General features: G+C 37.2%; 1 protein-coding gene across 1 annotated transcript in view; it reads right to left on the bottom strand.

The window, feature by feature from the left end:
• Positions 1–6,664: 6,664 nt before the first annotated feature.
• Positions 6,665–14,234, bottom strand: part of LOC117399531 (plexin domain-containing protein 2-like) — a 160,731-nt gene continuing 153,161 nt past the window's right edge. Inside the window, exons 13-14 of the mRNA XM_059023146.1 lie at positions 10,037–10,194; positions 6,665–7,584 (exon numbers count right to left, since the gene is read on the bottom strand). Of these exons, the coding sequence (XP_058879129.1) occupies positions 7,465–7,584; positions 10,037–10,194 (278 nt within the window). The 3' untranslated portion in view covers positions 6,665–7,464. The remainder of the gene's footprint in view (positions 7,585–10,036; positions 10,195–14,234) is intronic.

Raw genomic sequence — 14,234 nt, 5'->3', positions numbered from 1 at the left:
TTGGGGAACGGCAATTGGCCTGCTCTGCGGCTGCCAGGGGATCAAATGGCCCGCTATTTAAATTACTTGCCGACCACTGCTCTAGAGGATGTCTGGAAATTGTTATCAGTATAATAAAAAATGTAAATTCAGTTTTCAGAGTATGTCAAGAATTTTAAACTGATACCCCAGTATCTTGTGTAGAGTCATCAGGTTGTGAAGTGATAAAAAAAAAGACCATTTACCTTGTATACTGTGTCATTTTCAAATTAATAAAATATGATGTGCTGTTTGAAATCTTTACAATTCTTTTTTGTGGTTCATTCAACTAGCAGCAACCAGCAGGAAACCCCCTTCATTGGAGGAAACTTCTGGGAATGTACATCCAGAAACCAGAACTGCAAACCGCACGCTGCAAAACAGGCCTTTTGTAAGTTAACATGGGACTTTTGGAATCCAAATCTTTATCTGTAAGACTGCAGTACATACTTGAAAATATGACCCATATTCATATAAAGAAATGAAGGTGTGAAAGAATATTGTCTTCCTTTTCTGCCTCAGGTTTTAGTCCTTAATTGGAGTTATAGTTGCAGTTACAGAGATTACATTGAAATAACATCCAGGTCATATCCTGTGCATTGAACCATGAAATAACAGGTTTGCTGCAAAATGTTTTTACCATTCAGTTTAAACTTCAATGTGTTTCTCCAACTAAGTCTCTCCTCTCGTATCAGAGGATAATAATTCCTTAAGAAAACTGCAGACGACATTATAGGGCATGTTTAAACCACATGCTAGTTCACATCTTAGATGATTCTCAAAGCTGTATACACATAAGCCAGTAATTCAGTTCCCTGCTGTTACTTTCAGGATTTGGCAAAATGCAGAAGTGGCTTTGTGGCTCTCCATAACTACTGAAAGGTCGCTTCTTGCTGTAACAGGGTTAGTGGTTGTCTTTGGGAGGGGGGGGGGGGGGGGGGGGAATTATATGTTACTGACACGCAGTTGTTGTAACAAATTACAGGTTTGACCTCTACCAGCAAATGCTACATTTTAGTGAAGCAAGTATCTTCATGGAGGGTCCAGAACATTCCAGGTAGGTAAGACAGATGTGCCAATAAGTCCAAGCTACACTTCAAAATAAATTGAGGCAGGGAATAATGCCATAACCCCTGACCCTAACCCTAAGTCTTGTATCCAATGAAGGAATTATCATTGCATTTTTTTGAACAAAATGGAAACATACTCCTAAACCAGGCAGTAACTCTGGGGCAGAGAATATCAAATTGAGAAGCCAATACATTTAATAGGGTGCAGGTCCAAAGAACATTCCATTAGGCTCCTGGAAGAAGACCATTTTGACAGCTCGCTATCGGTTTGGAGAAAATGATGCTAAAGGAGAGAAGTCAGACTCAGATTCAGGCTGTTGATTGTTATCGCTGATATTATCTGAATAAAGACATGTTTTTAATAACCTTTTTTGTATTGTAGCATATATATTCTTAGCATTTTTCTAAAGAAATATTTGCTACTGGTAATGCCTTCTGGTAGATTTTAAAAGGATTGAGAGAAGGATGCGTTACACTTCAGTGCCCGAGCCTCTGGCCAACTTGTGGCCCCCTAATATAGATGGAGTACTATGAAGTTGTTCAGACATAGCTTTGGATATATAAATGGAATAAGGTTATCAATATTTAGTTAAAGGTTTAAATGAAAAAAAAAGTCACAATTAAACATCGCACTCAGTTAAACAACATTCTTTATTTATTATTTAAAATAATCAAAATGACAGTAGTTACAGAAATTACAGACAATTGTGGTGTGATTTTTTAAATGAATCCTAGAAGCAATGTTAAAAAGCTTGAAACTACAATTAACCTCACAATAGTACAATTCAGATTTTGTTCTTTTTCATTTTTTTGACAGTTTACAGAAAGTCTAATGCTAAATGCACGACACAGTTATGCTATGTTTATTTCAGTCAATTCATGGATTTATTGTACTATTATTTTTTTTTTACACAGAACACTTAAATTAAATGTATTTAATTACATCAAAACATTATGTTTCCTCTCAAAAGGTAACAGGTAAAAAAAAAAAAAAAAGATTTAAAATGAGTAGGTGATGAACGCAGTACAGTAAACCACAATAAATGTAGTGCGGTTGAATATTTTCACATGAATCAATTGTGAAATTCATAGCTGAAAGTTGTTAAACAGCCTTCGTAGTCACACAGGGGTCACTGAAACACCACTTGGTCCTCAATTGAGTATTAATGTAGTCCACAGATAATGCATTACCCATTCACTGCATCATTCTTTCATTACAAACTTCTTGGCACATCTTGGCACAATGGTATTAGATTGGCAGGTTCAGGTAATTTTATTTGATAAATGGCAGCCAACATACAGTATGGTGCAAAGTGGCTTAACTGGCTTAATGAAGTGCTCATCTCTCCTTGAAGACATCTTTTTTTTCATCAGACAACAGAGCTTTCTAATGTTTGTCAAATTAATGCGTCGGCAAAAAAAAAAAAAAAAAAAAAAAAGCTAAGAAAGCAAAGCTTCTGTTTGAAGGTGCCCCACGGTAGCATGTGTCAATTATGATGCTTCTTTGGTGTCAGTGTAGTTATGCCGAGAAGAAGAATCGGCTTCCAGGGCACCATTCCGAAGAATGTAATGCTTTATTCTTTCAATTCTAGTGCTCCATTCCGAAGAATGAGATGCTTTATTCTTTCAATTCTAGTGCTCCATTCCGAAGAATGTAATGCTTTATTCTTTCAATTCTAGTGCTCCATTCCGAAGAATGAGATGCTTTATTCTTTCAATTCTAGTGCTCCATTCCGAAGAATGAGATGCTTTATTCTTTCAATTCTAGTGCTCCATTCCGAAGAATGAGATGCTTTATTGTTTATATTCTAGTGCTCTTTGTCAGTTCTTGTGAAGATAGAGGGTGACAGTGAAATAAGATTTGGTATGTGCTTCTGGTATGATATGGAAAGCAGCACAGGTAAAATCACTTACTTGGGGATTTCTATTTATTTATTTATGTATTCATTTATATATATATATACAGTGCCTTGCGAAAGTATTCGGCCCCCTTGAACTTTGCGACCTTTTGCCACATTTCAGGCTTCAAACATAAAGATATGAAACTGTAATTTTTTGTGAAGAATCAACAACAAGTGGGACACAATCATGAAGTGGAATGAAATTTATTTGATATTTCAAACTTTTTTAACAAATAAAAAACTGAAAAATTGGGCGTGCAAAATTATTCAGCCCCTTTACTTTCATTGCAGCAAACTCTCTCCAGAAGTTCAGTGAGGATCTCTGAATGATCCAATGTTGACCTAAATGACTAATGATGATAAATAGAATCCACCTGTGTGTAATCAAGTCTCCGTATAAATGCACCTGCACTGTGATAGTCTCAGAGGTCCGTTTAAAGCGCAGAGAGCATCATGAAGAACAAGGAACACACCAGGCAGGTCCGAGATACTGTTGTGGAGAAGTTTAAAGACGGATTTGGATACAAAAAGATTTCCCAAGCTTTAAACATCCCAAGGAGCACTGTGCAAGCGATAATATTGAAATGGAAGGAGTATCAGACCACTGCAAATCTACCAAGACCTGGCCGTCCCTCTAAACTTTCAGCTTATACAAGGAGAAGACTGATCAGAGATGCAGCCAAGAGGCCCATGATCACTCTGGATGAACTGCAGAGATCTACAGCTGAGGTGGGAGACTCTGTCCATAGGATAACAATCAGTCGTATACTGCAGAAATCTGGCCTTTATGGAAGAGTGGCAAGAAGAAAGCCATTTCTTAAAGATATCCATAAAAAGTGTCGTTTACAGTTTGCCACAAGCCACCTGGGAGACACACCAAACATGTGGAAGAAGGTGCTCTGGTCAGATGAAACCAAAATCGAACTTTTTGGCAACAATGCAAAACGTTATGTTTGGCGTAAAAGCAACACAGCTCATCACCCTGAACACACCATCCCCACTGTCAAACATGGTGGTGGCAGCATCATGGTTTGGGCCTGCTTTTCTTCAGCAGGGACAGGGAAGATGGTTAAAATTGATGGGAAGATGGATGGAGCCAAATACAGGACCATTCTGGAAGAAAACCTGATGGAGTCTGCAAAAGACCTGAGACTGGGATGGAGATTTGTCTTCCAACAAGACAATGATCCAAAACATAAAGCAAAATCTACAATGGAATGGTTCACAAATAAACATATCCAGGTGTTAGAATGGCCAAGTCAAAGTCCAGACCTGAATCCAATCGAGAATCTGTGGAAAGAACTGAAAACTGCTGTTCACAAATGCTCTCCATCCAACCTCACTGAGCTCGAGCTGTTTTGCAAGGAGGAATGGGCAAAAATTTCAGTCTCTCGATGTGCAAAACTGATAGAGACATACCCCAAGCGACTTACAGCTGTAATCGCAGCAAAAGGTGGCGCTACAAAGTATTAACTTAAGGGGGCTGAATAATTTTGCACGCCCAATTTTTCAGTTTTTTATTTGTTAAAAAAGTTTGAAATATCCAATAAATTTCGTTCCACTTCATGATTGTGTCCCACTTGTTGTTGATTCTTCACAAAAAATTACAGTTTCATATCTTTATGTTTGAAGCCTGAAATGTGGCAAAAGGTCGCAAAGTTCAAGGGGGCCGAATACTTTCGCAAGGCACTGTATATACCAATAAAAATATATATATATATATATATATTATATGCTGTATGTATGTATATGCATATATATATATATATATATATATATATATATATATATATATATATATATATATATATATATATATATTATGGGAGCCATAATAGTAGTGCAGTATTTCATGTTAGATTTCTTTAAGTGTCACATTTTTCCATTTTTGTCAGTTTTTCGTTAAATATATGGAAAACTACAAAGCAGTATGTAATTCAGTATGTTAATGTAACATTATTCAGCAGGTTTCATTTGACTTTATGAAGCAAAATTGGTTAATTCTATAAGGTGATGCAAAACCTTTGGCCATAGCTGTATATATATATATATATATATATATATATATATATATATATATATATATATATACATACAGCATATAATATATATATATATATTTTTTTTTTATTGGGAGACAACAACATTAATAATTTAATGTAATTCACTAGGTGTATCACATCAAATTTGATTTGCTTTTCAAATCACATTTCTTGTCTGATACAAATTGTGTGGTGTAAATCCTGTCATCTAGACACTAGGCTTTTCACTGACAAATATCATTTGAGCAAGACTAGATCCCAGTCCCAGAACGGCGATGTAGGAGCCAAAGCAACTGAATCATACAAACATTCCTATTTCATTTATATTTACAATCCATTTGTAATAACAATTCTGTGGAATGCTAAAACCATTTGCACTGTTTGATTTCTGTTTTGGTTTCCTAATGCATAAAAAAAATAAGTTCTGATACAATGCTCTACTTCACACTGATGATAATAAAACAAAGGATTTACCCTTACAAACCGTTAGCATGAAATGAAAATTATATGCTATTAAAATCATAATCAAATCATTCAAAAGTGAATACAAAATAAAGTAACTGACAGAGCAACCCTAGACTCCCCACCAAAGATAAACATAAAAGGTATGCATTATGAAACCTGAAGCTGCACATGTTTCACAACATACATGTTCAAGTGCCTATGACTGAAAGCATTAGAGATATACTGTAAAAGATTGCATTCAAATATACATACCTGGTTTAAAGGTTTTAGCAACTCACATTGCTAGGGAAGCTCAAAAGAAAACTAAAGAAAAACAATGAGAAATGACCTCACTGCAGGCAGTAACACTGCAGCCCCGAAAAGCTTGCTCCACCCAAGCAACCTCACATCCTAAGTGTAATGACTATTAGGTTACAGTCCCTTAGTAATTATTTCATCATTTAATTATTTAATCAACCCATATGGATGAACAAAAAGGCTGCCTAAAATTCACAAGAGCCTGTCTTGCGTCTGCTATCAAAAGAAAAGCAAAATTAAAAAAGATCTATATGCAAGTAATGTGTGCATCACAATACATATATATATATATAAACCCTTCATCATATAGGGAAACAGAATAAAAAACGCAACAGTTTTACTTTTGTAAAACATCATCAATTGTTGTAGTGACCAGCACCTTAAAGCCTGGGACACACTTGAGTGGCGCGACACCGCTAGCTGGGATCGGTGAGGGGTGATACCGCACAATTGGTGGACACACAACAGTGTATACAGCGGCGGCTTCTAAAGTAAACCATGCCCCTATCAATGAAGAATTTCAAACTAAATTATATGCCGTTTAACAGTATAAGTCCAGTACAGTATAATATGCAGTTCATTTATTAAACAAAAATATTGTTATTTACAGACCAGGAAAGAAATGGGAGGAATTGTACTGTGCAATAGTATGTTTCTCATCATCTCAACGCTACCTTTTCATTCATGAATAGTGAGCTGATTTAAAGGTTACAACATTGAAATGTACATGTATTGCTTCACTCTGCGTTTGAGATTTCTTAGTTACATTTTAAATAAATGGCAATGAAAAATGTGTTAATTTAGTACAGCAACCCTTCATTATGCGTTTAATAAAATTGCCTTATGTTTCTGAAAGCTTAATTTTCCCCCCTTAACTTTCTGTTCTTACAGAATTAAATATCAAGAACTGTATTACCCATACAGGCACCAAATAAAACTAGGTCAAAATGTTTTGAATGTAATTTGAGATTAACATGTCTGATGTGTGTGATCAAGTAGTATGAAATAAAATTCTGCTAATGCTGACTCACTGCTGTTTAGCAAAAAAGAAAACAACTATTAAAAACATATCAAATAAACTAATGTGATTACAATCCAAAAAGAAAAGAAAAACCTCTCCCAAACCCTTTTAAATATATACGAGTGCAAAATGCCTTATCAAAACAAAAAATGTGAAATAACTTTGTCATTTGAAAAATATATTCCCTCCACCCCCCCCACCATTACTGTCATAGACACATAAAATATATCTGGTTACCTAAATCCATTAAAAAAAAAAAACCTACTCACAACGGCTGCCTAAATGGTTCTGACACAGGTGGATGTCAAGTTTCAGTGAGCTATGGATTTCTGGTGTAATTTAGCTCCAAGGCAATAAGAAATGCAAGATTCACGTGACGATTGATCTCTGTGAACCAGACCCTCTCAGGTTCTATTTTTGTCCAGTAGGCCTTGGTCTAATCTGTGATACGTGTTTCCGTGTCACTAAGGAAGACTACTGTGTAGTGGTTCTCTTGGATAGAAGAGTTTCTTTTTTTTAATTCAAGGCTTGATCCATTAGTCTTTCTTCAGAGGACAGCAGTATGCTATAGCGCGTCTGGTTTATCAAAGACTTCAGCAAAATCCCCCACACCTGTATGCCAGTACGAGTGAGCTGTCCTTGTTGACATCTCAGCACTGTTCTGATACAATAAAGCCTTCCTTTTCCTGTCCAACTGGCTCCACTTCAGCGTATGCAGGGTGACCAGAGCCCCTTCGGAACTTCATTGCAGGCCATCTGCTTGGGCGCCTCTGTAAATAAAACAAACAAACAGGGCATGTTAGGTAAATAGCCAGAGGTGTGTAAATGAAGACTCCTACACTTAAAGTATGGGGCATTTTCATTAGCTACAACATTCACAGTTATTGATGTAAGTAAGATTTAGTAGTTTTCCTCATATAAAAGTCCCCAAGATATTTCATTTGAATCTGTCTGAATTGAAAATAATGTCTGAAGTTTTACATCCCCTACCCCACTATGACCATAAATATATATTTTTTTATATTTGTGCGATATTGGCAGTACAAAGAAAACTGGTTTCCAAAGTAGCTGAAAAGTGGAGCACAAAGCTGTTTGGGTAAAGAAAACTAGAAGGGTGAATTGCAAAGTTCCACTTACCTTAGTGCTGAATTTAGGTTTGGTTTAACCCCAGTTAGGCCAATACATTGGTCTAAATTAAACCATATTCCAACAGTTCAAACACTTGAGCTGGCCTTAGTGTGTGTCTGAAATGTTTTTATTTCTTATTTTAATATATTAAACATATTAACTTTATTATGATATATAACATTTGTATTATTTTAAAAGTAATTTATTCAAGTTGTACAATAATAATAATAATAATAACAAAAATCTACACCTAAAAAAAAACAACCAAACAAAAAACAAATGAAAAATTCAAACAAGATATCTCAGAAAATTATTTTGATTAGAGAACCTCTGTTAAACTGGGATATTACAATTGATTGAAAGTGTTTTTTTTAACAAACAAATAAACAAAAAAAAAACATTTATAAAAACCAGTGGCATAATGTAAGGAGAATGGCATAAAAAACAATGTAAAGCGAATATGCGAAGAAGTGCAATCTGTGGCATTGGTATGGGCTGCGTAATAACAATGAGGCTGTGAAATGGTTACATTTCTATTGGCCAACACCAAATGGGCTAGAGGTCAGAGGTCAATATGATAACTAACATATTTGGCATACAGTGTTTATATCACCCTGCAGATATGAAGTCATTACCTCGAGTGGTCTCTGAAATATGAAGCTTCGACAGTGTGGGGGCAACAGCTTTTTAAGATTACTTCCACAGGGTTAATTTTTGTTGTATGATATCCATGCTCACACTTGATCTAGCAAATCCTATAATACAGTTGTGTATAAAGCTACTATTCCAAACCTAAACGCTGTAACATTATTTATTACCAGCATGTAGATTGATTCCAAGGCTGTGGAGGGAGGGATGAGCTCTAAATATGTTCATAAAAATGTCCATTTTAAGACTTTTTCTCCTTATGTGAGAATTGCACTGCAACAGAATGATATATATTTTTTGGAAAGGGATTCATTTACGATGTCAAGCTTCAACCGTAGCCTGTTCTGTGTGGGAGTTCATCTTTAAACCGGACTAATACTGTAAGTAGTGGCTTGATTATGTATTGCTGTTTCCCTTCGTAATGTACATCCAAGACTTGCATTTAAAAACAGAATACTTTTATCCATCTTTCAAACCATACATGGTCTGTAATAGAAAATGAACAAATCAATTTTAAACTTGCACGGATAGTAATCTCTTAAATTAAGGAAGGTTAAGTGCAACACAAATTCAATTAAAAAAAATGTGCTTGTTTCTTTCAAAATATTTCTTATGAATTGCAACTGCTGGATGCAGTAGGCCATGTTCAGTTGAATAACAGTTTAATTTTTCAAAGCGTGAACACAGCTTTGTAAGCCTATGATAGACCCAGAAAGCTAAACAGATCTATCATATCCAAGCCACTATACTGAGACATGAAAGGTTATGTCCTACTACAATATTTTCCATGAAAGGATCATTTTAAATAAAAAGAGATTGGACAAATACACATTTGTAGAATAAGCTTCAAAATGTCTTTTGTAATTAATTTCAAAGTGTCTCAATCATCAAATCTAATTTTTTTCCTACACATTTTTAACAAGTATGTTCCATTTAAAAGTATGACATCTGGCACTACACTTGGTTAAATAAATCTGTTTGCAAGACATGCTTTCAGTTTGTCTTGCACTTCCTGTGTCATTTCAGGGGCTTCTTTCCTGCTGGAAACATGCTTTTCAGCCAGTAAGATGCTTTGACCCAGAAGACACTGCAGGGGTGCAATGACCTAGGAAGTGAAGCAGTCACAGACTCCCTGGAAGCCACATACCCATTAACCTAGTGCTGTACCAGATCAAGTCAAGTTTCAAAATGCAAATACATGTTTGCTATAACATTTGTTTCTTTCAAAACTGCACATTTTAAACCTACATTATATAGTGAATAAAATTTCTTTAAAGTGGTTGATAGCTCCAACCACTTTAAATACACAGTAGTAGGTTTCCTTATTTATCCCTTCAGATACTCTTTGGCTAAATTTCTCAACAAATTCTAATTTATGTTAACAAACTGTATTGGCAGCAACACACTGCAACGCTAATCATATTTCAAAAGTGAACAGTAACTCACCTCAATGAAGAAGAGACTGGCGGCGGACATGGGGTGATGGTACATGTAGACTGTCACCAGGATTGCTACTGCCATGATGAGAACAATTAAAAGGATGCCTGCTATCAAGCCAGCGTGCAGCGAGCCTTTCTTTTCAGCAGTGCTCTCAGCAGGGGAGGCTGCAAAACATTGAACCAGGAGAGCTCTGTAACTCACACGCTCCCAATTGTGTACCATACATTTGTCTCATGAAGCACTACGTACATCTAGAATTAAGACATTTCAAACATGAACCCTTTCTGTCCTGGCAGGACCTCAAGGTCCCAGCTTCTCTTAGCACTGTTTAGAGTTCTTAAAGTGCTGACAGGACTTTAAAGTCCCATTTATCAAAATATGTGTAAAAAAATAAATGTGTGTTCTGTTCTCACATATAAAGGAGTTCCATTATGAACTATATAACTTCATTTCACATTCTTCGGCTTGACAAAAATAATTCAGGACTGAAAGGGTTAAACACTCATTGTATGCCACGGTCTTGGCATGGAGACAACCATGAGTCCAGTCAACTTGTCTAAACAGTGGCGGATCTAAACATCTCAAATATTACCAATCTGGACATTTTACTTTTAAACACTGAAATACACACTGTTACAGATGTTGTTTTTCACAAAGTCTCCTTCCTCTAATGTAAGTTCATAAGTGTTCAGTGGCTACCTCTAATCAAGTTGAGAATGCATGGATGTCAAGTCTCAAGGTTTACCCATGAAACTCGCGGTTTTTCACAATTTTGAGTCTCACGGCCGTGCAATGGATTCTCATGTTTTTGTGCATACGTTTGTTATTGTTTAAGCAATCAAAATTCTAAAAGGTATTGACAATGTCGACCCCAGGGACTTTTTCGACCTGAAAAAAGAAACAAGGACCAGGGGTCACAAATGGAGATTAGATAAAGGGGCATTCAGAACAGAAAATAGGAGGAACTTTTTTACACAGAGAATTGTAAGGGTCTGGAACCAACTCCCCAGTAATGCTGTTGAAGCTGACACCCTGGGATCCTTCAAGAAGCTGCTTGATGAGATTCTGGGATCAATAAGCTACTAACAACCAAACGAGCAAGATGGGCCGAATGGCCTCCTCTCGTTTGTAAACTTTCTTATGCTCTTATGTTCTTATGTTTGCGAGGCTGCAAAACCCTTTATACATGATACAGCGGTAAATCCAATATAACTATCCAAGTGTGTTATTTCATTTTGGGGGAGTCGGGGGGTCACCATGAAGAGGTGTACATTACCACTCTATATTCCTGTAGCTGCTACGCAAACTCCCCTTTTTTTAACATCTCATCTGCAGGATAGAGCACAAGGAGGTTAAGTAACTTGCTCAGGGTCACACAGTGAGCCAGTCAGTGGCAGTGGTGGGATTTGAACCGGTGACCTTCTGGTTACAAGCCCTGGACTTTAACCACTGGACCACACTGCCTCCTATAAGAAGCTGAAGATGTATTCTTCAAAATTTTTACCACAGTGGACAACACAGTTTGACTGTATTGTAGCGTCAAAAATATGCTTTCTGTAACATTTGTAGCTGTGACATTAAGGTGGCGGTGTCAGGAGTGTATGATCTGACAATGCACTTCAGAACAAAATTACACGGTGACAACCTTAACCAGAAACAGACGAATAAGTCGATAACATCGTACATTCACCAGAAACAAGCACCAACAACCGAAGCGGTCATGAAGGCAGTGATTTTGTTTTGTCAATTTGTTGCGGAGCACAACCTGCCAGCAGCTGTCGCGGATCATTTTACTGATCTTGCCACCAAAATGTTCCCTGACAGTAAAATCGTACAGCAATTCAAGTACAGGATGTCTAAACTGACACAAAACTTAAAAAAGAACATCGCCCCAGAGCTGACAAAACCAGTCCATACTCGGTTATGATTGATGAATCAAACAATCATTGAAGATGATGGGGCTGCCAGCAGGATTTTAGACATGCCTGTTTGCAACACTGGAACAAGCGAAGCCGTCTTCGATACATTGAATAAAACCTTAAGGTAAGAATATTTATTGTTACTTAAAACTCCTATTTTAATATAACATTTCTAGATTCTGTACATAGACTATTTATATTTATAAAAACGTTTCGTACTGTATTATTAATTATAATATTATTTTACAGTGATCTTGACATTTCGTGGGACAATTGTGTGGGCTTTGCAAGCGACAACTGCAATGTCATGATAGGAAAAAAAAAATCGTACCCTCACGCATTCGTAAAAAGCAGCCAAATGTTTTCAACATTGGGTGTATATGACTTTTTAATTGACATCTTTTGGCATTTTGAGCATAGGTGATTTCTTAATGTTAATTAGGTATTATTTTCATGTGTGCTATTATTATTATTATTATTATTATTATTATTATTTATTTCTTAGCAAACACCCTTATCCAGAGCGACTTACAATTGTTACAAGATATCACATTATTTTTACGTACAATTACATTATTTTTTTACACATTATTTTTACTATATACAGTATTATATATACATCTAAAATGAGCAATCCTACAGTAATATACATCCTGTGTTTGTTTTTTGTCCTCAGTTCCAAACGGAAGGAAGTTTCAGGAGTTTGTTGAAGTTGACCATCTGGAGATTTTAAAACATTGCCCGACGTGTTGGCTGTCTCTTTAGAGGGTGGTAGAGCGGGTTCTTGATCAATATCCAGCTCTGAGAAGTTACTTTGCCAGGCATGAGGATGCTGAAAAGCAGTGCCGGGTAAAATGCTTCTCTGAAAGACTGGGAGATCCCTTCACTCAGCTGACCTTGCTGCTTCTCATTTTGCTACTGTTGAATAATTTCAACAAGCTTTTCCTGCTAGCTTTGTAACATTTACTATCATCAAGGAGTAACCATTTTAAATGCATAATTACATAATTACAACATTAATTGCAACATAATTACCAGCTTTAAAGATTTATGTAGTCGTAGTAGTACTAATACAGTTTAATCAATCTGTTATTTAATTAATGATTTATTTTGCAGAAGACTTTTTTTGTTAATATTACAGGCTGATGAAAGAAAAATAGGGGCCATGGTACCAGAGATGGGTCATCTGCTGAGGAAATTGCTTTTGAAATTTGTTTCCATGAGGTACATTAAAGGGCAGGCTGATTTAACGAAAGTGGAGTATGATGTCCTGGAAAAGCAACATGACAATAACATCATAGCAGTTGGTATGTCTGTCAGGACCTTCCTGGCCGAGGAGATTGCTGTTAACCCTGCTACAAGGACCACGTTCTTCAGGACCTTCCTGGCAGAGGAGACTGCTGTTAACCCTGCTACAAGGACCACGTTCTTTAGGACCTTCCTGGCAGAGGAGATTGCTGTTAACCCTGCTACAAGGACCACGTTCTTCAGGACCTTCCTGGCAGAGGAGACTGCTGTTAACCCTGCTACAAGGACCACATTCTTCAAGACCTTCCTGGCAGAGGAGATTGCTGTTAACCCTGCTACAAGGACAACATTCTTCAGGACCTTCCTGGCAGAGGAGACTGCTGTTAACCCTGCTACAAGGACCACGTTCTTCAGGACCTTCCTGGCAGAGGATACTGCTGTTAACCCTGCTACAAGGACCACGTTCTTCAGGACCTTCCTGGCAGAGGAAACTGCTGTTAACCCTGCTACAAGGACCACGTTCTTCAGGACCTTCCTGGGAGAGGAGACTGCTGTTAACCCTGCTACAAGGACCACGTTCTTCAGGACCTTCCTGGCAGAGGAGACTGCTGTTAACCCTGCTACAAGGACCACATTCTTCAGGACCTTCCTGGCAGAGGAGATTGCTGTTAACCCTGCTACAAGGACCACATTCTTCAGGACCTTCCTGGCAGAGGAGATTGCTGTTAACCCTGCTACAAGGACAACATTCTTCAGGACCTTCCTGGCAGAGGAGACTGCTGTTAACCCTGCTACAAGGACAACATTCTTCAGGACCTTCCTGGCAGAGGAGACTGCTGTTAACCCTGCTACAAGGACCACGTTCTTCAGGACCTTCCTGGCAGAGGATACTGCTGTTAACCTTGCTACAAGGCTTGCAATTAGATTCACCCAGCACTGATTCAGAGGCTCTGAAAGATGAGTATGAGGAGTTTCAAGTGGTAGAAGATGAAGCGTTGCCCAGCATGCTAGAAGATGGAAAGCGAAAGAGGGTGGAT

The sequence above is a fragment of the Acipenser ruthenus genome, chromosome 4, assembly GCF_902713425.1.
Source record: "Acipenser ruthenus chromosome 4, fAciRut3.2 maternal haplotype, whole genome shotgun sequence".
In the NCBI taxonomy this organism is placed as follows: domain Eukaryota; kingdom Metazoa; phylum Chordata; class Actinopteri; order Acipenseriformes; family Acipenseridae; genus Acipenser; species Acipenser ruthenus.
Note: the sequence above shows the minus strand (reverse complement) of the source record. Positions and strands in the feature narration are given on the sequence as shown.